A 27487-nucleotide genomic window follows, 5' to 3' on the forward strand; every position below is an offset into this window, starting at 1 on the left:
TTCCAAAAACAGGATTTTAATGAAACATTTTATGTTTCCAAACATAAGAAAAAAAGATCTTTTGCCAATGGAAGCTCTTTAGGTGGTTGTAACTATCTGCTTCGGTTTATCACTATCTTCGATTTACATCTACCTACATATAAATAGCGTTTATTAAAATTCATATTTAACACAAACTTTCAGAAGTGTTTACAGGTAAAAGGAAGGAGCAGCGGGGAGGGGGGCTTCGTTGTCTCGGAAGCTGCAGGGAGTAACAAGAGCCTTCCTAAAACCTGAGGATGATTTCACCCTTTTTCCGTGTCTGAGCTGCGTCTGTAGGTTTGTCGCCAGAGAGGACACGTGCAGCCTTACTGAGCATTTTTCGAGGAACAGGACAAGATAGGAATCTACATTATCATCTTCGGTGGTAGACATGGGTCCTTGAAAGACCACGACGCCACCTTCTGTAACAGCAGTTAGTCTCTCCAAAGCAGGCCAGAAGTTTCTATGGGCAGATAGATCATTAAGCGGCTTTTAGCGGATCATTAAGTGTCTCTTAGGCCGCACTTCTGGGTTGGAGAGCGTGTTGGCCAACAAGGCCAATCAGGCAGAGAATGGACAGGCAACAAAGCTCCAGTAGTCCTTCCTTGAAAACATTTCGACACCTGAGAAGTGAGTGAGTTATCACGATCCAGAAAAATGGCGTACGGACGAATAGGAAATATCCAAGCGTCATAATCCAGTCTGCATTTTCTGTGTGAATTCAACATGGAAATACCTCACAAGGAAATGCCAGTAACCTGTACAAAGATATTTGAGATAGAAACATTCAGAGCACATGCAAACTTTCCTCGGATATTCTTCTCGGAGTGGAAAGTTTACAAAAACAATAGGATCTCTAGAGTCAGTACGGACGAAAAGGTACAGGCGAAGTGGTCTTTTCAGTGATTGTGACATCGCAACAAACTCATAGCTTCTATTGATTTATGGAGGGGAATCAACCTAGGGATAGACATTTGCATTCACATGCACAGATGCTATTCACACCCACACCCTCTGACTCGAGTTTAGACCCGAGAGTGTGTTCCCAATCTTTTCTCCTCTGCACACACACTTGTACACAAGTCATGCTACTATATTTACTTTGAACCGGCTCTGTCTTCCCAATGTCCTTCACGTCAGAATCATGAGACCCTCCAAACCCGTAAATATATTAGCTCTAGAACCTAACGAATGAAAAAGTAAACACGCCCTGTAAACACACGAACGGTGTGGATGGTCAACAGCGATTAAGAACTCATTCCGATGCTCATTTTGCTCTCTATGGATTAGTAGATACTCAGAACTGAGTTGTTTTTCACATTCAGCCAGACTTTGTCTTTTATTTTCGTGTTTGCAGTTTCCATTCTCAAGTTAGCTCGCACTGTCCTTCTGGACCATATCTTCAATTTTCTCGGCAAGAGCGCAGAGATTGGCTTTCCTGAGACCTTTCACCAGAGCGTAATATGCGCCCTTCCTCCCGTGGAGCTGGTACCAATTCCGGAGCAGTTGGACTTTCTGTTCAGCTGTGTCTTGGAGGTTGTCGTTCTTGATCTCGTCTATTTTGGCTTCGTTGATACCATTCTTGCGGACAAATTCTCTGACTTGAGTTATTTTCATTTGTTCGGCAATGCTACTGATGTATTTACTCAAGTCGATGTCTGCAAAATAGAGGACAGTCTCTAAACATTGGTTTCTCTAAATGAAATGCTCATAGAAAACCATGTTTACTTCTCCAATAGTATTAAAGATACTCGTTAAGTCCTAGAGATCGAGAGAGCTGGTCGGAGGGGGTGGGCAGGAAGCAAAACCCAACCCCTCCCGTGACCCCAGTAATGCGCTCGATGACCCGGGCAAGTCACATAACATCTCGGTACAGATTCCTTTCTCAGCTATAAACTAAGAGCGTTGGGAGAGATCACCTCTGACGTTCCCTATGGATTGGATGATCAATGACCCACAAAGTTCAATGGTAGGCAAGACTCTATGATCTTCTCTCTGACTCACAGGCCAAGGAGCAGGACTGAACAGAATCATGAATATTATTACAGAACCAGGAATACACCACTAATAACAGAGTCTGCAATTCAGCTGATTTGGCCCCTAGGTCAACTTAAGCAGGCGTTCTATAAAAACCAGTTTATGGAGGAAAATTCTCTTAAGCCTCAGAATATACTGTCTTCTTGCTACCCAATTTCAGTTTTCACCGTGAGTATTAGTTATACATTCAAACACACTGTCGGATAAACACTTGACGGTGAGCAGGAAGGACTGTTTAACGAGGAGGAAGACCTCGCGATATGTCACTGAAATTGGCCCGTAAACGCCTAAGGAAGCCATCTCCGTGAAATGAAAAGACAGAAGCCTTACCTGCGAAATTCATCGGCATACTCTCCTGAGGAGACAAGAAAAAGGGAGGGAAGGAGCAAGATAAATAAAAATACATTTGTATATAATATTCTACATGTAACTAATTCTTCCTTAATACAAAGGAGGCACAGTCAGTAGCTTGATGTATAAAATTAGCTAGACTACATGATTGAGAAGGATTCTCCCACCATCCAAAGTTTTATGCTGCCCGAAACTAAGGAATATTAGCTTCTTTTTTAGGCAGGCAAGGAATCTAAGGATTCATGGAATGTGCTGAGATGATTTTTTCATATAGACTCGTAAGAATAAACATGACAAACATAATTATTCTACAATTTTCTTTACAGTTACTATTCTTCTTTTTGACCTGAGAAAATGGTTTAAGTTGAAATTAGTTAATAAATCCCGACTTTCACCGAGCCCTGACCCCAAATGGAAATCATCACTCATCAAGTGAACTGTTTTCTCTCCCCACTGTTATCTTTTGCTATCTGAAATGCTTTGATCCACATTGATAAAAGATACGGTGAGAGAGAAGGTAACAAGTGGCCGGAGCGAGCTGAGTTGTGCCTTTGCGACAGGCTTTCAGAGTTTTCTGTGTGCCCGGGGCTCGGATAATGAGTCCCTGCTCTCGTAAAGAACGTCTGTCCGCCGTGCGTCTGCAGGGATAACACCAACGCAGAACACAGAAGCTTGGCCACGTTCTCTCTCCAACTCACGCTGAGCACACTCTCGTACTTACGTTATTTGTGTCGAGGCTTCTTATAAACTGGGCACCATATCTTAGTTCAGTTCTTTTTTAAACTTTATTATTTTGAGAGAGAGAGAGAGAGAGAGAGAGAAAATCCCAAGCAGGCTCCACACTCCGTGCGGCACCTGACGCAGGGCTCGATCCCACCAACCACGAGATCATGACCCGAGCTGAAATCCGGAGCCAGATGCTCAACCGATTGAGCCACGCAGGTGCCCCTTAGTTCATTTTTGATGCCCCTCTAGCCCACGCACACGCACCCACCATAGGTGTTTGTTTAAAAAAAAAGAACAAATAAAAAGCTGAATGACTACTTTCTCTGTTTTCTTAAGGAAGCCGATGCACGTTTCAACACCTACAGTAATTGAGACTGTAGATTCCCGGCGGCCATTCTTTGTATTCCTGTACTTTTTCAACACACCTGAAAGATAAAGAGATTTCTATCAGACTCGGTTCTCAGGCTTGCAGGAAGCCTGTGCGAACACACTCTCCCACGAAGAGAAGCGTGAGAAGGAGGGAGCAATTCCCTGAAACTTAACGTGACCAATACCCAACAGGCAGCATTGTCCCGTTTCTGGAAATCCCAGCCCCCTCGGTCGAATGTTCTAGAGGTATGTCACATTTCACGCGAGTCATCCGTTCATCACACCCTGGCCTAGCCTGAGACTGGCTTCTCACTTATCGTGGGGCCCCGCCGCCCCCTTTCACCAGCTTGGAGGTGGGTGCGTGTCAATTGCAGAACACAGAAGCCAGAGGATGTGGAAAGTTGGCATCAGCTTGCCACGGGGTGACATTTCACGCCTGGCAGTTCAAGTACATACTCACACAAATAGCTAAGTAGACACACTCAGTGTGCGTGTGCCTTCAAGTCAGTAGGAGATGCAAGAAAGGAGTGGGTACATCTCCAAGCACAGTTGGTGTCTATCTGGTCTCCGAAGGCAAAGCACCCTTTTCATCTTCACCTGAACCGGAGACAGTGATTTGTTCCAATGGGGAAGGAAAAACCGGATGCTTTAGAGTTCTCAAAACCTGACACCGTTCTGTGCCTTTATGAGCGATTTTCCTGCAGTAATTACGAACATACCCAATTGGGGCTTATGTGTTGACTTTCTCGGTAGCCCTGGCATCAACTACACTGCCAAAGTATTTTAAATTAAGGGGGAGAAATAAAAAATTAAAAGAAAAACCCATGGAGTTTGAAAAAGGAGAGGAGGCACAGAGAGGATGAATTTATTAAGTGTTCCCTGCAGGCTTGCCCAGGAAGAACCTTCTTGTTCTCTTTTTTTTTTTTTTTAATTTTTTCAATGTTTATTTATTATTGAGAGACAGAGAGAGACAGAGTGCGTGCAGGGGAGGGGCAGAGAGAGAGGGAGACACAGAATCCAAAACAGGCTCCAGGCTCTGAGCGGTCAGCACAGAGCCCGACGCGGGGCTCGAACTCACGGACCGCGAGATCGTGACCTGAGCCGAAGTTGGACGTTTAACTGACTGAGCCACCCGGGCGCCCCACTTCTTGTTCTCTTTTTTTTTTTTAATTTTTTTTTTTTTTTCAACGTTTATTTATTTTTGGGACAGCGAGAGACAGAGCATGAACGGGGGAGGGGCAGAGAGAGAGGGAGACACAGAATCGGAAGCAGGCTCCAGGCTCTGAGCCATCAGCCCAGAGCCTGACGCGGGGCTCGAACCCACGGACCGCGAGATCGTGACCTGGCCGAAGTCGGACGCTTAACCGACTGCGCCACCCGGGCGCCCCACTTCTTGTTCTCTTAATGCATGGGACCGTCTCAGTGAGCAGTAAAGGATGACTTCTCGTCCTTGGCCAACTCAGCTGGGGCCTGGATGAAAACATCCTTGTTCACAGGGAGGATGGGAATATCCATTCGGGACTCCAGAACAATTGTTTAAAAACAGCAGCCGAGGGATGGCCGTACCCCTCGTTCTTATCAGGTCTCAGGGGGGCGCATCTAGTGGCAAGAATTTAACAACACAACAAGGCTGCCTACCTGGCAGTTTTCTTATGGGTAGGAGACAGATGGGAATTCTTGTGAATTACTACCTCCCAAGTTATTTCATCCTGCAGTTTGAACACAGTAAGAACTTACGGCAACATACTAGTGCGGACGGTGGAATCAGGAGCAGGGCACAAAGCCACAGAAGTTTGGAGCTGGGTCCTGTAGGGAGAAACATGGAGCACTGAACGTGAAACCAAGTCATCTGTGAGATTAAACAGAGTGCTCCCAAAGAATCAGAAGGGATTGGCTTTTCGTCAGATTCTCCAGGCGGGACGAGAGAAAGGAGAATGCAGTCATAAAAAGAAATAGTCACCTTGTTTACATTTGGTGTTGCTGGTTGGTGTGCAGTTCTCAAGGATTCCATGTTCACACCTAAAAAGCAAAGAACACAGAGGAAATTCAAAATGCCTGGTGGACTGGCTCCTTGATCGTCTGCAACGACACACTATGCACGCAGGGCCATTTTATTTATCTTCGCATCTCTGACAAACATATTCCCTCAAATGTCGCTAGATTAGCTTCTAACGCTGGCACAAATTCATAACATGATTTATATGTTCGGGTGAGAAATATCCTACAGAGGGACTATGTTTTAAAAGACAAAGAGTTGAGAGGCACCTGGGTGGCTCAGTCGTTAAACCACCGACTTCGACTCAGGTCACGATCTCACAGTTCGCAAGTCCTTGATCTCGGGGTCGCAGGTTTGAGCCCCACAGTGAGCGAAGGGATTACTTAAAAAAAAATCTTTACGCTGCCAAGAATTACAGAAAGGTAATAAAACATTGGCAATTAGGAAAAAGGATGAAATGGACAAAGATCTTAAAACTGGTAGGAAACAACTTGAAATCATAAACTGCCAAAAAACTATTTCAAAACAGTCCCACTGAATTATAAAAAGACCCGAGGACAAGCACTACCCAGGATACTGCTTAGAAATCCCACCCAGCTGGCCAGTAGAGATGTCAGGGCATCCGGTGGTGATGAGGACACTCGAGAGGAAAATCCTTGGGGTTTTCTTCAGACAGCCGAACCCTGACAGTCAGATTGTCCGATTGCCTGAATGAGATCGGTTCAGCCGACGCCCTAAGTAAGCGAGCTACGATAAGTTGCTTATCCACCATGAGCCTGTTTCCCCATCAATAACAAAGAGATACCATCTGCATCCAACAGTTATGGTGGGAAGAAAATGGAATGGAGATTATGAGGTATTTAGAACTATTATTACAGCTGACCCTCGAGGATATGGGGCTAGGGGCACTGACCGCCAGCCCCCCCAGTGCACAGCTGAAAATCTGCATACAGCTTGTGACTCCCCTAAAACTTAACTACTAAACAGCCTACTGTTAACCAACAGCCTTACTGATAACATAAACAGTGGATTAACATATTTTGTACACTGGGGCCCCCAGGTGGCTCAGTGCGTTAAGCATCCGACTCTTGGTTTCTGCTCAGGTCATGATCTCATAGTTGTGAGATAGAGCCCCACATGGGGCTCTGTCATAACAGTGCAGAGCCTGCTTGGGATTCTCTCTCCCTCTCTCTCTCTGCCTTCTCACACTCTTATCTCTTTCTCTCAAATAAATAAACTTAAAGATACATATTTTGTATACTGTATGCATTCTATACTGTATTTTTTCTTTTTTGAGAGAGAGAGAGAGAGAGAGAGAGTGCAAATGAGCGAGGGGCAGAGAGAGACAATCCCAGGAGGGGCAGAGAGACAAAGAGAGAGAGGGAGAGAGAGAGAGAAGCGGGGCTCACCCAAAGAGGGGCTGGAGCTTACCTGATGTGGGACTCAAACTCACGAACCGTGAGATCATAACCTGAGTCGAAGTCAGATACTTAATGACTGAGCCACCCAGGCAACCCCTATACTGAATTCTTACAATAAAGTGAGCTAGAGAAAAGAAAATGACACTTAAAAATCATAAGGAAGAGAATATACATTTACAATGCTGCACTAGACTTCTTGAAAGAAACTCACACATAAGTGAACCCACACTATTATTCTTCTTATTTTCTTACAGTAGTCCCTACCTATCCTGTCGCCATGAGGCACTCTCAGACATGTGGGACTAGAAGTAAGGGCTAGGTTGACTGCCCGTAATTTAGAATTTTCTAGTAAGTAAGAGACATAAGGCATCATGTCCCTACTTGTCAAGCCAACGTTCCCAAGGTGAAATACAAGTTTAAGGCCAGGCACATGAACATAATGCTAAACGTTTCTGTTTGCACAGAACAATAACTTACAAAGCAAAAGCTAATATACAACACATAACACCCACCCTGACGTCACAGCAGTGAGGCTGACAGGAGAAGTGAGTATTATCTGCGTCCTCCGAGTGAGGGAACTGGGGGTCAGGGAGGCTAGCTGACTCTGCTCAAAATCCCCCAATTAATCAGAAGGAAAGTGAGATGCACCATCAGGTTTTCTACCGTTGGGTCAAAACTAAGATCTGTAGCATGAAAGACAACACCTTTTGTCATCTGGCCCTGGCTCCTTCTCACCCCCGGCCGGCTACCCTGCTCTCTGGAGCGTCCACCTGTCTCTCGGCAGATGTTGTCCCCTGCTCGAGATGTCCTATCCATCTGTGTACTCCTGGGAATGTTCTCTTTCCTCTTTCAAGACTCTGGCCACGTGTCATATCTTCACACCCCGCCCCCCACCTCCCCAGGCCGAGGGGAAAGGTCCTCCCGTAGAACTCATAACACCCTGGGCGCAAGTCTCTTCTGCTGTTCGACACACGGTGTTGGCCCCATAACCATTGTTTTTCTTGACTCTCTCTGCCTCTGCCTCTCTCCTGAGACGTTTGATGCCAGGAACATGGCTTGCTCAGAACATTTGTTAGCTTACACAGCTCGCACACAGCACATAGGAGATGTTCAATCAACGTTCGGATACTGGATGTTTGAATGAACGACGAGGCAAAGCAAGACTAGAACCCAAATTCTTGACTCCCAGCCAGTGTTGTTTCCCCCCTAGGAAGACATGGTCTGTCAAGGTAGATCTCTAGCATTTTGATCAAAGAAAGATGAAAACTTACATCATGCACGGGTTACAGTGTTCACACAGAGAGACGTTACAAAAAAAGTTTGATTTACATCTGCACTTGGTATTCTGGGTCCGGGTACAGGTTTTTTCCACTTCTAAGCCTAGAAAGCCAATTTTCAGACTATTAATTAGAGCAGCTGGTGGTAAGTGGACCCTGCAGATGGTGAGCAGGGGCCACAAGAAGTTTTGAGATCTACCGCTTAAATCGGCGCATCTTCCGTAACACAGAGAGTATTTACATGGCAAACGGGTAACCCCAGGTGGAAATAGTCGAAATCATTTTAGCAGAGTTTTAAGTGGGCAGACAATCCAGCAATTAATGCCACCTCACTTTGGCTTAAATAGTTCCCCTGTTCTTCTGGAGCCTGGCTGCTCAGGGCCTGGGTTGCAGACCAGCAGCAATCAGCAGCACTTGGAAGGCTGTGAGAAATGCAGAATATCAGGCCCTGCTCCAGACCCAGTCAGTCAGACCAAGGCCAAAGCCCTCACTCAGAGATCCTTATTTAATTGCTCTGAGGTGGGACCTAACAGTTGACATTTTTCATAGCTCCCTGGGTGACCCTAATGTACAGCCACAGTTGAGAAACATTGCTTTAGAGCCTGCGTGGGGCCAAGGAAAGCTTCATGTCCAGAGATTTCTTGATATCAAATGAAACTGGGAGTATTTGTTACATTTGAATCTAGGTTCTCACAATAGATTGGGACAGTCGTAAAAATTCAGGTCCCCCATTGGAATTATCAGGACAAAATCGATCCTCAAAGAAGGGGGAGCATCCCACGCACCTCTGGATTCCTCTGTCCTTGTATCAGAAGGCTTCTGAGCTCTTGAGGGCCACGACAAGAGCATAAATCAAGGTGGCGAAAAAATGTATGCAATTTTGATCGGAGCTGATGAACGCTGTTCACCAGGTTCGTAGTTATTCTGGGAGAATTGCCTGGATTTGACCCGCAAATGTGTAGACAGGTGATTAGCCTGGTACCTGGTCCCGCTTCACCCCGACCAGCTCCATGCTGCCCTTTTCTGTGTGCGCACATAGTACGAGAGTAGGCCCCAATTTCAAATTGGATTATGCATGGTTCTACGTGGAGCCCCATGATTGGTCTTTTTGATTGCTTTTAAAGACGCCTACCATGCTCCCCATCACAAATTCTACATCTTCTGCATCTGGGAGAAAAATGGCTCCTGTCTGTGTAGTCCTTCCCTTCTTCACAGGATATACAGGATGGTCTACCCCCATCTTCTTCACAGTCGGCAGCTTTTCGTGTGCCTGCCCAAGAGAGAGATGGAACGAGTGTTTGAACACAAGGTGGTCACGCAACAGCATGGGAGACATGCAGGTATCACAACAAAATGGGGGTCAGGGTTGTTAGGCTAACGAAGTACAAATACAACGGGGGAGAAGGTTATTGTGAAAATCACGTCAACAGACAGGACGGCTCCCAAGACTAAACCTAAAAGAGCGACTGAAGGAATATGCCTACAGACGTAGGATGATTAACAATAGGATTATAAATTTTAATTTTTTTATTGTTTATTTTTGAGAGAGAGAGAGACAGAGTACGAGCTGCAGAGGGGCAGAGAGAGAGAGGGAGACACAGAATCCGAAGCAGGCTCCAGGCTCCGAGCTGTCAGCACAGAGCCTGACACGGGGCTCGAACTCACGAACCATGCGTCTGACGCTCAACCGACTGAGCCTCCCAGGCACCCCAGGAGTATATCTTTTTTAAAAGCTTACGATGACCAAATGCACTTGAAGAAATGCCTCTAGCAACTTTTTTTGCAAGGAGGTCAGAGGTTGGTATTCATTCAATTTCTTTCTGTTCCTTTGCCATTAAGGGATAGAGTACGTTTGGATGGGAAGGCGTGAACGTATTTATAACATTTATCATCAGGTTTTTTTTTTTATCTCAGTACACACAATCGTGAATAATATTCACATTTCCTTTACAAATAAAGTGAGTCACTGTATCGGTGTTAGTAAGCTTTATACAACCATGCTTTCTCCTGAAAATTCATTTATTTAACAAGTGTTTATTCAATGCCTATTGTGTGCCAGGCACTTTCTAGGAGCCAGAGATGCTGCAGGAAACAAGACAAAGCCTAGATCTTCAGGGGCTCCGTGTTTCCAGGGAAGAAGCAGAAACTGCACAAGTAAGTATATGATGTCAGGTGATGGTAAGTGTTCTGGGGAAAACACGGGGGTAAGTGCTATGTTGGGCAAGAGCTAGAGAAGGAAAATCTAAGAGGAAGCAGGGCTCGTGACCCCAATTATTCATGGTATTAAAAGAATTAAAAAAATTAAAAGAATAAACAGAGTCTGTCTGCCACACACATGTGCACAGCAACAATAATTTAAGCTATTTTTCCTGGATACGTAACTTTCTTAGTAACACAATAGCATTCTTTCTGATAAAACAAAATACTACATACGCAAATTATGCAATTTAAACATGGATGATATGATCATAAACTAAGACAATAGTGTGCCGATAGAAAAAAATAAACCAATTGTGAAAACCCAGAACCAACTTCAAATTCAAATACAGTGCTGTATAACATCACAGGGATGCTTAAGAAAACTGAGCCAAAGTTCAATTTTCCTCGCTTGCCAGTGGTAGTGTTATACTGGTTTATTTCTAAACGAATCGGCCTCCCTAGCGGATTACCTTGCACAACATGCCCAGCCCAAGGTCTAGGGCATGACAGGCATACAAGAAACCCAGAGTTTTCTCTCCTCCGATGTATACAACCTAAATTTATCAAAGTATCAAAAGTGAGCGGTTGTTTTCTTGCAAATCAGATTTTAAAATACATGTGTTTCTGAATGTGATAGTATACCTGCTCACCGTAGAGACTTTGGAAAAGTTAAGGAAGTCTAAAAAGCACCTATATGTCAACCACTCCGAGAGATTCACTATCATTTTGGTGTGTTCTTAACGCATATGCACGCACACGTACATGCGAGTCTATGTGCATGCGGTGTGTGTGTGTGTGTGTGTGTGTGTGATGTATTCAGTGTACCACAGAATCCTTCTTATCGGATATGGTGAAGGGATGGCTTTTTGATCAGTCAATCAAAAGTCAGTTCACGTAGAGAATCATTGAAAAAAATACTGTAAATATTTCAAATTATGAAACATAACTATATAATGACTTCCCAGTCTGATGGCACAGAAAAAGTTGTTATAATTCCAGATTCTTCCTCATGTAAGTGACATCCAAAATGCCTCCTTTCTTGTTTTTCTTCCCTTTCCTCCCTCCCTCCCTTTTTTCTTTTCTTCCTCTTTTTGATGGAAATAAAACCTTCAAGGTACCAGTAATTTGTACGAAAAGCTTTCAAGGACTTTGTGATTGTTCCATTGACTTTGATCTCATCTCGTTCATCAACAATTCTTTCAGCGACTCGCCTTTACTGAAATCCTGCAAACATGGAAATGGGTTTTCATAGGAATAAAATCTGCCTTTTCTCCGTATTCATATAGCATGGGTTTATATAATAGTTGATTAAATTACACATGAATATCACAGCACCCATGAGCATAAAAAGAGTTGGAAGCAATGTGAATAGCGATAAGCCTACAATTCAACAGGAGGGAGAAGGAAGGGCAGCGGATCAGTGTGCATTCGTCACCGCCCAGGATTCTTAGGGATGCAGCAGAGACAGTCGGGGAATCCAATCGACAGATCAGTGAGAAATCCCCTCAGGGAATTTACACCTTGAGGCTCATGCCAGAAATCTATGAGAAAACATGATATATTTGCTCGAGACATTCTAACTTTTGAATACTCCCAGATTTACTTCACTGATCCCACATCACAGGGTACCACAATGAAATGCCATGCATACAATATTTTCCTTTACATTTGACTACTTTTTAATTTTTTTTGATGTTTATTTATTTTTGAGAGAGAGAGAGAGAGAGAGAGAGAGAGCACAAGCAGGGGAGGGGCAGAGAGAGAGACACGCACACAGAATCTGAAGCAGGCTCCAGGCTCTGAGCTGTCAACACAGAGCCCAATGCGGGGCTTGAACTCACCAACCGCGGGATCATGACCTGAGCTGAAGTCGACGCTCAACTGACTGAGCCACCCAGGTGCCCCTATGTCTGATGATTTTTAAAGACCTTTTCCCCATAAATTTATTACTGTAACAGTAGGCATGAACATTTTCAAGTTTTTGTTCCGTGTGTCCAAATTTCTTTCTTAAAAAGTTAGTAATAATTTACATTCCAGTCGTGGTTTCTGAGAGTTCTTATCTCACAAGCCAGCTCAGCGGGGCTGAAAGCACTTCTTCAGAGAAAATAAAACAAAGCAAATCAAACAAAAAAAGCAAACACAAAAGTTCTTGACAGTCTGATACGCAGAGCCTCTTATCCATGTTTGAATTTGCAACTTACGCTTTAAAGACATAAGGATCTCAACCCAGAGGCCCCATGGGTGATGTTTAACAAGGTATAAAAAAGCTAGGAAGCCATTCTTTATTCCCATTTGGAGAAGACGAAATAAATGTAAAGAGGATTAAGTCTAAGTGGGTGGGATTCTAAGGGAGATTTTCCATGAAGGTTATTAAAAACTGGACAGGAGCCCAAGGGAGGCTGGTAGCATCTTTAGGCACAGGACCTAAGCCTGTTCAGCTGCTGCAGTTCTGGAAGCCTGCAGACCCACTACGAAACCTACCACGCTCGGTCCTTATTGGCTGTGTTAATCTACGGCAGCCCAGGTGCTCCTCCCCCTACCCTCCTGCCTCCCTTCACCGTGCAGCTGAGAGGGGTTCATGCCGGCAGGAACTAGCCCTCAACTCTACTCCATGTTGAAAACCAGGCTTGCCCCACAACTGCGTTTTTGCTAAGCTTCGAATTTGCTCGTGTTCGAAGGATTTCCGATCTGAAATTGGTTTGCGTTTCAAAACCCTGGTGTTCTAAAATTGTTGGCCTTTGTCCACTGCTTTTCTGGCTCACCGAGTCGCAGCTGCAAAAATGCAAATGTATTTTGCAGGCTCCAGAGACCTTCCAACCAAAGGGAATTGCTAGACACATCTCTGAAGGGTGGAGGGTCCCTTGCTTTCGGAGCCCCACAATTACTATGATATACTATGATATATTTTAGTCAGGCCCATTGTGATGAGTTTTTTTTAAGTGTGTTTTTATTTATTTTGAGAGAGAGATAGAGAGCAAGCAGGGGAGGGGCAGAGAGGGAGAGGGAAAGACAGAATCCCAAGCAGGCTTCACGCCGTCAGCACAGAGGGCAGATGCGGGGCTCGAACTCAAACTATGAGATCATGACCTGAGCCGAAGTCAAACTGACTGAACCACCCAAGCGCCCCTGTGATAACCTTTAACATCCACACATGAGTCTTCTTTTGCTCCTGAAAAACAGAGCTGAAGAAATGTTCTCCCTCCAGCGGCACCTGTCATTTATAAATGGTATTTATTTGTACCCGCACCCAACAAGCAGGATACAGTTGAACTACATTAGCGTCCGGAAAGTAATTTCCCAGTTGTTTCCTCTTTCCAGCAATGCTGATAGAGGAGAACCAAACACTGCAAACATTTTTTCTCCATTATTACTCCGTGCTACGCCTCACCCTGACTTTCCAGCTAACGGCTGGATGTTTTGGGTCACGTACCAGGAGGGCATGGCAGACAGCAGAACTTGCTCCCACGATGCAGACCTTCCTTGCATCCAGGCTCCCCTTCGGTAGCGTTCTTACTCAATTTCAACACCTCGGAGTTGACATCGGTGACCTGAGCACTGTCGCCTCTGAACAGTGATCCGGCAACAGAGGTAAGTATCTGAAAAAGGAAAGCATGAGCAAACACTGACTTGTCAACCAGGCAACGTGGTAAACAGGGGTGACCTGCCCCGAATGGTTACATTTGGTGTCGCACAGGCAAAATCCACGCGGGGCTGCCTCCTTCTGCTGACTCGCCTCCAGAAAAGGAGCACACTGGTTGTGTGACAATCCAAACTACTCTATTAATGGCATCGGGGATGATAGGAGCCAGGATTCTGGGCTCAAGTGAACCCTGGCCCCCCCAGTTACCGGCCCCATCACTGTGGGTAAAGTCCCTCAAATGCTCCCAGTCTCCATTGCGTTATCTATAGAGTGGAAATGATGTCCTTTTCATGAGTTTGTTGTGATAATTAAACGGAATACGCCCTTAAAACTCTTCACGCGATTTCTGGCACATAAGAAATAGGTGCCCAGTAAATTGTATTACTACTGTTTTCTTAATTACCATTATGGTTATTGTCACACAGCTCTAGTGAGGGACGTCGTGACGTACGAAAACCAGTAAATTTCAAAATGACTGATTGCGGTGTGAATCCCGGCTTTTCTACCAACAGTGTGGCTTCAGGCAATTTATAAAACCACCCTGACCCTCAATTTCCTGACTCGTAGGTGACGACAGCACTTTGTGTCTTGGAGAGTTATTAGGAGGATAAGAAGTGATAGCTTCTCCCAAACCTGGCATTTAGTTTATAACAAGTTCTATTTCTTCTCTTTTTATACCTAACCACAGAACAAACAGTTTTGATGAAGTCTTGTCTGGTTGTCCAACCATACAATGAATCCGATGGGATTTTCTTCACCTTTGTTCAGAAAAAAAAAATGAACTTCTTTTAGTGGAGAACCAGTCTTTAATCTATTTTCAGTTCCCTTCTTCTGGAGATAAAAGTCCATCGGTTTAAGTGATATCGGTGTCAAATTTATCTTAGTCAGTTACACACCAGAATTCCTTGGAAAAACGAGCCCCCCAAAATGTACAGAAGCATTTGGACATACTCTCTGGTTGGTTCCTTTCTCTGACTGCCTAAGTATTTTTGGTGTCTCTAACCATAAATATAAATAATTCCTTCTTTTAGGTGGAATATGTGAATTCTATTGCTAAGCATCCAAAAAATTTAAACTCTGAATTCCGAAGACTTTTTTTTAAGGTCATTTTTCACCGTTTTCATGGCACATATTATTTTTTCTACTTTACGGCATAGTAATAATACCGGCACCTTCTGAGTCAACAGAACTAAGTGTTCTTCACGTATAAGCCCCTGCACACAAGTTCCTACGTCTTCCCTTCTAGCCCCTCCCCCCATGTCACCAAAGCCTGTGTCCCCTTCAGGTCACAGGATACCACGGAACCTTACAGGAGATGAGGTGGCCCTCTTTTCCTCCTGGGACGGTTGTGCTTAAAAATGCATTTCTAAAATTCGGTCTTCTTCCAAGAGGGCGAATGGCACCAAAATATCAAGAAAATATCTCACTTGACCGGGGTCTCTCGCCAGCAAAAGGTAGGACTTGTCTGAGTCTCCAAATGCCTTTCACGGTGGCGTTCTTTCCCTGCACCCAAGAGACAGGGGCACTTACTACAGGCTATAGCCTACACATATGCTTTCTATGTGAACACTTCTGCGTAAAGAACTGGTATCCAGATCAGAGGAATAATGCCTAAATACGCTGGCTTCACTGCCTCTTCAATCCCACAGACGTTCCTTGAGCACCTACTATACGCCAGGTTCCAAGAATACAAAGTAACATTGATTGTAATAGACAATGAGTATTAAGTGTCCAAAAACAGATTTGCAGGCAGGTTGTGGTGCATTAATAATTTGGGGATGTTTTACACTTTATATTGGCATGCCTCTTACTTTTTAATTTTTTTTAAGTTTATTTATTCTGTGAGAGACAGAGAGTGAGCAGGGGAGGGCAAAGAGAGAGGGAGAGAGAATCCCAAGCAGTCTCCACACTGTCGGCGCTGAACCTGATGCAGGGCTTGAACTCAACGAACTCTGAGATTGTGACCTGAGCCGAAATCAAGAGTTGACGCTTAACCAACTGAGCCACCCAGGCGCCCCGGGATGCCTCTTGGTTTTTTAAAAGACTTTTGAATCTATGAGCTTTTTCTAAGCCAAAATGTGCAACTTTGAACAAAAGATCTTTATTAGCATCCAACTCTCTTTTCCGGGTGACTGTTGCCCACTTCTTACTTTATCTGTGGGTTATCCTGTCATCCGGTTAATATCAGTCCCTCTGCTAGATCAGAGAATCGAAAGCTAATGCATAGTAACTGAATTGGGCGTCCTGGGAAAAATAACGTGACGGTAAGCATAGCAAAGTGTTGACTGCTGAGATGGGAAGGGCTTTCCAATGAAAATTTTCCAAATTTTTAGGATCCTTATTCCAAAACCGTCTGGCTGTTCTATATGACGGTCAGGGATTAAACATAGTAGCCATCTAACATTCCAGGCGTCGCCAGCACGTACAAAGTCTCGAGCCAGTGTAAAAATCTCCCCACTGCCGGAAGTTACCAGGGAGTGCTGTTTGCAACCGGTAACGCAAGACTGGATGTAAGCACCCCAAATTCCTTCCCGTCGTCAGGCACCTCCACGGCTGTGAAGACGGAGGTCACAGTGAGTAACACTCGCTCTCCTCTTTCAACTCAGGTTTCCCACCAGAAACTGAAGAAAATGGTACATATTTAAACTCAGAAGAGACTGATGGGGACTGAGTCAGCCCAAATTGACAAGTGAAAAGTGCTGAGAGCTGATACCCAATCCTGTGTGCGTGGGGGTCTCCTAGGCCCAGGGGGCCCCATCCTCCTTGGTATTCTAATTCCATCCAGTATTGCTGAGACAGTGTTACGAGCGGGTCCACGAGTCATTCTTGGTTTAGGCGATAAGTGCTCACATCTTACACTCACGGGTTGTGATACGAATTCGATTTCTGGAGAACCATGCGTCTAGTCGACTTTCTAGAGCTGTCTAAAACCAATGTACTTTCTAACTCACGTTGTTTTTGTTTCACAGTTTTTTTTTTTTAAGTTTATTTATCTATTTTGAGAGAAAGAGACAGCGCACGAGCAGCGGAGGGGCAGAGAGAGACAGAGAGAGGGAGAGAGAATCCCAAGCAGGCTCCGTGCTGCCAACACAGAGCCCAACGTGGGGCTCAAACTCATGAAACTGTGAGATCATGACCTGGGCCCAAACCAAGAGTCAGACGCTCAACCGACTGAGCCGCCCAGACGCCCCAGGTTTGAAATTTTTCATTGGAAATCAAAATCCACTGTCCCAAATCCATCAAGACATTGAGACATGTAAAACCCAGGGTAGAACATGGAAAGACACGACTATCACTGGCCACGAGCACAGACATCAGGCCCAACTTCATTTCATGTCTGATCACATCTGCTTCACAGAGTTGAGCTCAAGTGAGCCTCGGAGACTCACGTTAAATAAGAAAAAGAAAGCTGATCTAAAGGGCAAGCAGTGACTGGTACAAAATGTGATGTAGGCAGTGCCCCGTGCTCCATACAGCTTGTATTTCCTTTTTGATGGTTGCATTAACTCAAGTTTGCAGTATGCAAAGATTTAACCCAAACTGTCCGGGCAGGAACTGAGGCATTTGGACTGTGACAAGGCAGGAAACCCACAAAGAACTAAATGATCTGAATGCTAAAAAAAAAAAAAAAAAAAAAATGTTTGCAGAAAAGCTGAAAAGGCCCGAAAATGGGTTAAATTAAAGGTCTGAAATGTGAAGAAACTAAGTCAGATGATAACCAAATGGGAAACAATGAAAAAGAAAAAGAGTTTTATGTCTCCATCATCCTAAAGATGAGAAAGTCAGAGAACCTCAGTTGTGTATTCTGCTGGGAATATTCTCTAATCCATTAATCCATTAATTAACTGAGCAAATACTTTGTTGGGTACCTACTATGTGCCAGACAGGTGCCTGGAACAGAGCAGTGAACACGTAAAGACTCTATTCTCATACAGATTATATGTAAGTGAGCTGTGTTAGTCAGGGTTCTCCAGAGAAATAGGACTCCGAGAGAGAGAGGGTGTGTGTGTGTTTGTGTGTGTGGGAGAGAGAGAGAGAGAGAGAGAGAGAGAGAGAGAGGCTTGGCAAGTCCAAAATCTGATGGGAAGTCAGGAAGAGCTGACTCCAGTTCAAGTCTGGAGGCAGAATTTCTTCTTCCTCGAGGTCTGCAGTCTCTGTGCTGTTAAGGCCTTCAACTGATTGGATGAGGCCCACCCACACGGGGGAGGAAAATCTCCTTTACTCAAAGTTTACCACTTTGTTTTTTTTTTAATTCTGTTAATGTTCATTTATTTTGAGAGAGAGAGAAAGAGAGACAGAGCATGAGCGGGGGTGGGGGGAGCAGAGAGAGAGGGAGACACAGAATCCGAAGCAGGCTCCAGGCTCTGAGCTGTCAGCACAGGCCCAACACAGGGCTCAAGCTCACAGACCATGAGATCATGACCTCATGACCTGAGCTGAGTCAGATGCTTAACTGAGTGAGCCACCCGGGCACCCCAAAGTCTACCACTTTAAATGCTAATCTTGTTAAACAGTGGCAACAACAAAAAACAAACACAACACCAAAAATACACTGTCATCAAAACACCCAGAATAACATGTGAGCAGATATCTGAGCTCTGTGGTCCAGTCACGTTGGCACATACAATTCAGCATCCCATGCAAGGATATGACGTGAATACACACAGAGAAATACATACTATGCCAGGGAGGGGTAAGTGCTATGTAAAGCAATAAAGAAAGCTTAGGGGGTGTGGAGACTTTGAGGGGCGGGGCGGTGCTGTTTGAGAAAGCGTGGTCTGGGAAGGCCACCAAATAAGATGTTTGCGCAGTGAGTGGATGGAAATGTGGGGAAGAGCCAACGGGTGGCTTTCTGGGCAGGTGGCACTCAGACCTGCCAAAGTAGGGAAGAGCCTGGGGTCCTCAGCGAAATCATCACTAACAACTAGCTGTTAAAATAAGTGAAGATCACGTCTCCCGAGCCACACGAGTCATTAGCACTTTGACTAGCAAGCCACAGCGGGATTCTATGGCCACCATAACCGTAGACACAGCAACCTCATGGACCCCTGGAATGTCAGAGCAGAGAGGGGCCACAAACACGTGTTCAGCTGCAAGACAGACTTTAAAAAGTGGATCTCCGGGAGTCGTTCCTTATCTACAGGATTTTAACATTAAACAAAATTTTTTTAATGTTTATTTATGTGTGTGTGTGTGTGTGTGTGTGTGAGAGAGAGAGAGAGAGAGAGAGAGACAGTGTGTGAGTCGGGAAGGGGCAGAGAGAGAGGAGGACACAGAATCCAAAGCAGGCTCCAGGACCTGAGCCCAATGTGGGGCTTGAACCCACCAAACTTGAGATCGTGACTGAGCTGAAGTTGGACGTTTAACCGACTGAGCCACCCGGGCGCCCCTGGATTTTAGTATTTTCTGCAAATCAGAATATTTGTTTCTCTCTCTCCTGAATTATCCACGAAAATGTGAAGTGGGAGCTCTGGTCCCTCGGAAGGCCGTTTTCCCCGCTCCGGTGTGACATTTGCCTGGCCCAGTACAAAGTTCAACAATATGTATCTCCTCGTGGTAGTTACAACAAACCTTTGCATGAGGAATTCTCACTGTCTTTTATTTATATTTTATTTCATTTTATTTTATTTTACTTTATTTTATTTTACTTTATTTTACTTTACTATTTTATTTTATTTTACTTTATTTTATTTTACTTTACTGTTTTATTTTATTTTATTTTATTATGTTTCTCTATTTATTGAGAGAGGGGGTCAGGGGAGGGCAGAGAGAAAGGAAGAGAGAATCCCAAGCAGGCTTTATGCTGTCAGCGTGGAGTCCGACGTGGGGCTCGATCCTACAAACTGTGAAATCATGACCTGAGTGGAAACCAAGAGTTGGACGCTTAACTGACTGAGCCCCCAGGCGCCCCCTGCTGTCGTATTTTATAGTGCCCAGAACACACGAAATGACTCGTCCAATAATCTACGATTGGGAAGGGCCAAGGGAAAACCCAGCACTCCTGACCTAAACCTGGGCTCTGTTTCAGGTTTGTAAAATGGTTTCCTAACTATTTCTACTCCACTTAGGCACACAGACAACTCAGTGTGTTTTCAGACGCTTGTTGACAAGAAACAAAGAATCTGCAAAGGAAATGCATATTGAGGGTGGAAAGAGGGGGTCTGGCAGGAACTCCCTGAGAACCAGAGTCAGTCCCAAGTCTGAGAAAACTGAGGCAGGAAGTTTTCTTCCTGGCTGGGGTTCTGGCTGGCACAAGAGGCGAAACTCCGCATCCTGGTCTGCAACTTGGGAAGAAGTGGGGTTTACGTCTCCTTTCCTCCGACGTGGGTGCTGAGTTTCTGAGCACTGGCACGATGCTCACTGGGTCTGTGGTCTCCTGCAGGGGTGGGGGTCTGCAATGCACAAATAGGAACCCCAAGTCTCTCCCCCCCCACTAGAATCTTTGCACTGGCTCCCTTTGAGACTCAGAAACAGGGCTGCATGAGAGTCTAATCCTTGTAGCAGGTGACGAGACACTGAGAGAGTAACTGGACATTCATTAGTCCCCAGCATCAGTGATGGATCACCCTTCACAGCCCACCACGTCCCTCAATACAAGAACTGAGGTGGGGACGGCCAGACCCGGAAATTGATCAGGGCCCCGCACCACGCACCACACCGCAGTGTGGCAAGCTGTCCACACGCTCCCCGGACTTGCAAACACTCAAGGTCTAACACGGTAGTTTCAGAGAGAGTGACGTCTCAGTGACTGAATTAAGCAAGCTGCTGGAAGACACTGGGACTTCCCTTTGGATTACTCCAGAGAAATCCATTGCCCTTGAGAGAGGAAATAGGATCTGAAATGGAAGTGGAAAAAAAAAAAACACACACAACTTTTTTTTTTTTTTCTATTCTTAGTGAAGTTGAAAGCAAACGGGAAAATAATGTTGGTGAGGTGGTGAAAAATGGCTGCCCTTCGAATGGCAAGAATGAGTAACAGGTGCATCGAAACAGTGTGAACTTTTTCAGGACTTCGCCCTGTCCCCTGCTGCTGAGGACATAAATGGAGCAAGAAATGATTCTGTTTCCTTGCTTGCTTTTTTTGATGTTTAGTTACTTAAAACAAAGGACGAGAAAGACGTCTTCGGCCATGGCCAGTCCACCATTTCCAATGATGAAAGGCATTTCTAATGTATTTGGGTAAAAAAAAAAAATCAGGCAACAGTAATGTCCTTTTGCAATAGGTACATTACTGAAACATGGAGAGGCAGAGAAATAGAATAAATTTTTCTGCATGAAAGAGATAAGTGAAGATTCCACTCCTTCTTACTCTTTCAAAAGGTGTAATCTCTTTTCTTTCTTAAGGCCAGCTTCTGAAAAGACCAAGAGAGAGAGAAAGAGTTGAGGCAGTTGGGGGGCGGGGGGGGGGGCGGCGGTAAGGGACTGGCAAGATCTCTGAGTGATCAAGCAATGAACAAAATACAGTGAGGGAATCTAGAAAATTCTACCTGGGATTAGATTTTGACTAGAGTTAGAAAAACAGTTTTCAAAACTGTGATGGAGATCAGAATCATGTAGTGATGCATTAAAAAAATAATAATAATAACGTGCGGGTCCTGCCACGGACCTAAAGAATCAGAGTCTCTGAGGACAAGGCTCTCCCTATGGCCACCTTCAGCAAGTTCTCAGTCCCGTGGATGTTCACCACGGCTGTCCTCCTAGAGGAAGATCTGAGGGGAGCCAGCCATGACGTTTACAAGTGACAAGTTGAGAGCTTTACAGACCAACAGCCTGTGTTCTGCCCTTGCAAACCAGAAGTTGACTTCTCCCCGAGAAACAATCACCCTTCCAAAAATAGGCCCGAAGGAAGGGAAGTCACCTTTGATGGAGGAAACACATAATGGGAGGGCTACAAAATTCTGAACAAGAGCCTGGAGTCCTTAAACGCCCAGGGGGCCACAGAGGGAGCACAAGAGTACGTAACAGGCAACGGGGAGGGGAGTAGGGCATGTGGGCCTAGGTCTCCCACTTTTCAAGAGAAACCCAAATCCTCCACCATTTAGGTAGCAACTAATATTAAAAATACGTTCCTACAGGGACGCCTGGGTGGCTCAATCAGTTAAGCTTCCCACTCTTGATTTCGGCTCAGGTTATGATCCCAGCGTCGTGGGATCGAACCCTGAAACAGGCTCCATGCTGAGTGTGGAACCTTCTTAAGATTCCTTCTTCCTCTCTCTCTCTCTCTGCCCCTCCCATGCACCCTCTCTCTGTGTCAAAAGAAAATACATACTAACATACATATATACTGTGTATGTCAATCCCATGTGGACAAAAAAAGAAAAACAACAAAAAACCAGTCTGGGACAGTGGCCTAAATCTACTAAGACATCCATATGAAAAAACAGTCTACTTTGATCAAGGATTCCTTGTGAGGATGGCAAAAAACCAAAGCTCAATCATCAGCACGGGGCAAGAGCATAATCCACACGCTCTGAGTACATATTCTCTCTCTCTGTCTGTCTGTCTCTGTCTCTCTCTTCCAAGATCTCTGCCTTCAGAAATCAAAAGCGTCCATGTTTCCCACACCTTGTATTTTTACAGCCTCCCAGAGCACAGAGGTGAATACATCTGGAATCTTGCACGACTTGACCAGGGGACAACCTGTCATTAATGACTCCATGGCCAAGTTTATTCCAATGTTGCAAGTTTATCCCAGCTCACAGTTTAACAAAACCCACAAGAGGCGCGCTTGCCTTGCTGGGCTCAGCGTGTCTGCCCATTGACCTGTAGTCTGATTTGCTCATTTATAAGGCTGGTCTTGCTCCAAATGCCCAAGTCCATGCTAAATTCACTATCATCCTCACACCTGGTGGAACTCGGGCCAGTTGTCCAACATAGATGGCTGTTTCTAAACGCCCACAGACGGCTGCGGTGGTGCAAAGATCGTACTTTGCACAGAAGTTCATTCCAGAACAAGAAGGGAACAGATCAAAGGCAAGAAGGAGCTCATTCCTTCGGGGGAAGGTGGGGTTACCGATGCTACCACGATCAGTTTCTTCCTAATTAGAGCTTTACGGTTTCCATCTCACTTCAAAGGAAAGAAAAGGGCGCAAGTGCATTGAGTTTTGTTCCTGTTCAGGACTGAGCTGAAGACACTTAGCTGGTGTTAGGAAGCTAAAGGCATTTTGTTTTTCTTTTTCAAAGCAAGGGCCTTCCGGAAATGAAAAGGACTTTTGAGGTAGTTAAATGCCATTTCCCCACATTTGGGAAAAGATACACACAGACAGCAAAAGGAATATAGTACTATATACACTAAGGTCCTGACAGTGATTTACAAATAATTTTTTTGGTGATAAGACGTATAGAGATCGATCCCAGTACAATTAGAAATGTTTTCTTTATAATAAGAGATTATTACAAGGTAATAAATAAAATAGTAAGTGATGAGCATTATAGAAATCCAAGTGCACTGAATAAATGCCCTCTCTGTAAACACATCCAATACAAATTAAAAGATAAAAACTGTGTACCCAAGAAGGGACAGAAAGCAGACTATAAACACCACTGAGGAAACATGTAATTATGTGCAAGTGTAGCTGAAACCAAGAGGCCATAAATAAAATAAAAACTGCTTGTATTTGGTGGTGAAAAAATGGGGCACCTGGGTGGCTCGGTCGGTTAAGCGGCCGACTCCGGCTCAGGTCATGATCTCGCGGTCCGTGAGTTCAAGCCCCGCGTCGGGCTCTGTGCTGACAGCTCGGAGCCTGGAGCCTGTTTCAGATTCTGTGTCTCCCTCTCTCTCTGCCCCTCCCCTGTTTGTGCTCTGTCTCTCTCTGTCTCAAAAATAAATAAATGTTAAAGAAAAAAAAATAAAAAAAAATGTGGCTTTATTTTCTCAAGAATTACTTTTTGTTTCACATCATATAGTCAATTTCTCTCTCTCTACTGACTTAAAAGGAAGAAAGAGATTCACTGTCCTAAATTTGGTTTCGCCTTGCTTTTCATCTTATGGGTCCACTTTTTAAATATGCCCTTTTATGATTTTTCATCCTAAGGCAACGGTCTTTAGTACCTATTACAAAACATGTGCTCACGAGGGACTTTTGGGACCAAGATGATTTGCCAAAAGGCACTTCATTCACTAGGGGTTTTCAACTGGGGGATTTCCTTATTCAGGTTTTTAGACATCCCTTCAGTGTTGTTTATTTTCTCTAACTGCTAGTTGTAATAACTGGAGTCATCTGGCTTCGCTAGCCTTCTGAGAGATTTTTTCAAAATCCTGACAGTTCTATTCTAAGAGCTATTTAGAAATAAATTACTTGTCTAGTGTCCCAAAGAGACTTACATCCAAATCCTGGGTCCTCTTTGCTTCTCACTCTTTTTACCTTTCCCCCTCTAAACTTAGGGCAAGAACTAAAATTTCGTTTTCTAAAGTTTTAAACTCTGATTTGCCACTAGGGGTGGTAACTGTGTGTCAGAGAGGGAGGAGGGGACACTTGTTGATCTAACTGGAGCTAAGACTGGGGCCCTGATGGGCTCCGTGTAGCAATTTCATTTCTGCCTCCCAATCTTGCCATCGTTTAGAAGTCTGTGTTTTTACATCCTGGTGGTTATTGTTTTAAATTACATTTCGTAATTTCATTTCTTTCTAAAAATGTTTGAGTCCATTGTGAGAGAAGTAAAACCCATTAAAAAACACATTGTGTCAAAAAAATAAAACAGGGATGCCTGGGCGGTTCAGTGCATTAAGCGTCTGACTCTTGATTTGGGCTCAGGTCATGATCTCACAGTTGGTGAGATCGAGCCCTGCAGTGGGCTCTACGCTGGCCGTGGGAGCCTGCTTGGGATTCCCTCTCTCTCTGTCTCTCTCTCTCTCTCTGCCTCTCCCTTTACCCCTCTCCCCTGCTCACATACTCTCTCTCTCTAAAATAAAAAAATAAGAAAATTTAAAAATTAAAAAAAAACCACACACTACAACTCATTTCATGTTTCTTAGGTTGGTTTAAAGGAAAATGACTAAATTATAAATTAAGCAATCGTTCTTAATTCTTCCACCAAAAATCTTCCATATGATCGCTTATAAATACACTGGTTTCTTTTCAAATGCCCTCTCCTTTCTCTTGGCCATAATTTTAAGACAACTGCTCTAAGAAATGTAGAAGAAACTGTGTACCTAGTACTTGCCTGACCACAGACCTCAACAGTACAAGATAAAACCTACCAGAGGCACGTGCTAAAAAAAAAGAAAAAAGAAAAAGAAAAAAAAAAGAACAGAATAGAAAAGAAAAGAAGAAAGGAAGGAAACAAGCAAGATGTCCCCACAGCTCTTTCTCAGACACATTTCTACACGAGGTCTGACTCTTTTACTGTCTCCTTTAGACACTCGTGAATTGTCTGGGGATTTCAAACTTATTTCTTGTAGGTGCCACAGAACAGCAGCGAGAAGCTGGAGGAGAGAAGGCTCCAAGAAGGGAGAGAGAGACGTGCGGAGGTAAGAGGTGGGCGCATCCCTGGACCACGGGCAGCAACAGAGACTTGAAGACTGGAAAACACCGAGGGGAAGAATACATGAGGCAAGCCCATTGCCAAGGTTAAACATCTGCTTCTGGGTTCCACTCCTCCCGCCATTTTCTCATTCTTGTTACTAGTAAGTCAGCACTGCTACCTGCAAAGGCACAAAAGCCAGCATTTGCTGGAAACACAGGAGGTGACACGACAGACAGCGTGGAAACATCTTGAAGAATACAGGTGTGCTCTTGGGCGAGCAGTGGGCACGAGGCGGGATTCTGTGTAATTAAATTTAAGAGCCACGTTGGAGGGGCGAAACAGAACGCACACCACAAAATAGAGACGGCGATTGCCTACGTGATGGGGTTGTGCCAGATTTTTTTCTTTATTGGTCTGCACTTACAAATTTTATTGAATAAACCTGAAACTTCTTAATCTGCTAGGCCATATATTATATGTAACTATAATAAACAAATATGTAACATTACAGATACCATCATAATAGGTATACACACACATTATTTGTGTGTGCATTCTTTCAGAAAAGCAAAAACTTCTGGAAAAGATGCAATAGTATACAAGTTAAAAAACGAAGCCCTTCTGGGTTTGGATAACTTTGCTACACTCACTAGTGCTGCTGTCCCAAGAACTGGGAGAGATTTTGCAAAAGCAACCGGCCCTGCGATAAAGCAGTGGTTAAGGATAGGAAGAAGAGAGTGTAGTCTGATTTGTACAGATCAATTTTGAATCTTACACCTTCTCTAAGAGAGCTTCTAAAGGAAGCCAAATATTGCGCGTTACTTCCGAAAGGCCCAGTGAGTTGTTGTTGTTGGTTTCCCCCCCCCCCCCCCCCCCCATATCATAAGATGGTTCCAGACATCCCTGCCCCTTCCCTTTCAACTTTTGGTGTGGTCTGTGGTCTGGAAACCAGGTCTCAGCAACAAGTTACCTGGGCTTTGGACCTAGGTCTAAATCCAGGCCCAGCTCTGCCCCTTACACGCGCTGTGCGATCTCGGGTGCATTTACGTGAGCTTTCTGGCCTCCATGTCGCCATCTGTGAAATGGAGCTGAAGGCATCTTCCGCGGCCCGCACCCGCGGTGAGCTTGGACTGGGGTGGCATTTATAAGCGGCCCCATCACGGCGCTGGGAGCTTGGGTGGGTCCCGATAGGACGAGAATCCGTGGACTCCCATGGAGCTCAAATGACCCAAGTCCCTTCGACGGGCCACCAGGCTGGCACTTCTGAGCTTGGGGACTCTCCCTGCTGCCCGGGATTCGAGGCCAAGGTCGGGCGCCCGGGTGCGGGCGCGCTGGGATCAGGTCCCACCTCCCGCCCCGGGGGGCAGAGACAGAAGCGGCAGGGGCGCCAGCGCAGCCAGGTTTCGAGAAGAAAAGGAAGGACAAAAAGAAACGAGACGAAAGAGAACACAAACCTGAGACGGTGACTTACAGTCTTAAGGAGAGGGATTCCCGGAAGGGAAATAAAACCAGTTTCTTTTTCTGTCCCCTGATAAGAAAGTCACAAGCCTCCAGAGGCGCATTCAGCCCCAAAATCACTTTCCCGAGCCACAAACGGCTCGGGAAACCCCAGCCCGAGGTCCCCCACCGCCCGGAGGCCGCTCTCTGCCCCAAATCCCGGAGCGGCCGCGGAGCGCGCGGGGTCGGTCCCCGGGCCCAGCGCGCACAGCCCCCCGCCCCGGAGCCGGACGCGCAGCACCGATCCCGAACACCCCCCACCCCCCGCCCCACCTTGTCCCCCATCCCCGGGGAGGGGGCGGCTCTCAGATCCCGGAGAGCCCCCCCCACCCCGCAACGCGCCGCCCCCGCCGTGCGCCCCAGGGCCGCGGACTCACCAGCCAACGGACGGCCCAGGGCCCCTTCATGGCTGCGGAGCGCCCCGCCGGCCCGCCAGAGCCTCCTCGAGCGCCAGCGCCGCCGCCCCGGGGCCCGGGAGGAGTGACCG

At 45.3% G+C, this 27487-nt stretch overlaps 1 protein-coding gene across 1 annotated transcript; it reads right to left on the reverse strand.

The window, feature by feature from the left end:
- On the reverse strand, positions 1-27487 carry FAS (Fas cell surface death receptor). The gene is made up of 9 exons (XM_030335287.1): positions 27378-27487; positions 13828-13993; positions 9331-9468; positions 8193-8301; positions 5465-5523; positions 5242-5310; positions 3499-3560; positions 2389-2413; positions 1-1679 (listed from the first exon to the last, which is right to left on the reverse strand). Exons 1-9 carry the CDS (start codon positions 27405-27407, stop codon positions 1393-1395), a joined length of 945 nt encoding a protein of 314 aa, XP_030191147.1. The 5' UTR covers positions 27408-27487; the 3' UTR covers positions 1-1392.

The sequence above is a fragment of the Lynx canadensis genome, chromosome D2, assembly GCF_007474595.2.
Source record: "Lynx canadensis isolate LIC74 chromosome D2, mLynCan4.pri.v2, whole genome shotgun sequence".
Taxonomy (NCBI): domain Eukaryota; kingdom Metazoa; phylum Chordata; class Mammalia; order Carnivora; family Felidae; genus Lynx; species Lynx canadensis.

Excerpts from the sequence above, each read along its gene's own strand:
- FAS (XM_030335287.1), bottom strand. The coding sequence starts at position 27,407 with ATGAAGGGGCCCTGGGCCGTCCGTTGGCTG. Across the intron at positions 13,994-27,377 it reads CCTGGGCCGTCCGTTGGCTG|ATACTTACCTCTGTTGCCGG; the intron begins GTGAGTCCGCGG and ends TTCCTTTTTCAG. Across the intron at positions 5,524-8,192 it reads CACTGTAACCCGTGCATGAT|GTGTGAACATGGAATCCTTG; the intron begins GTAAGTTTTCAT and ends TTTGCTTTTTAG.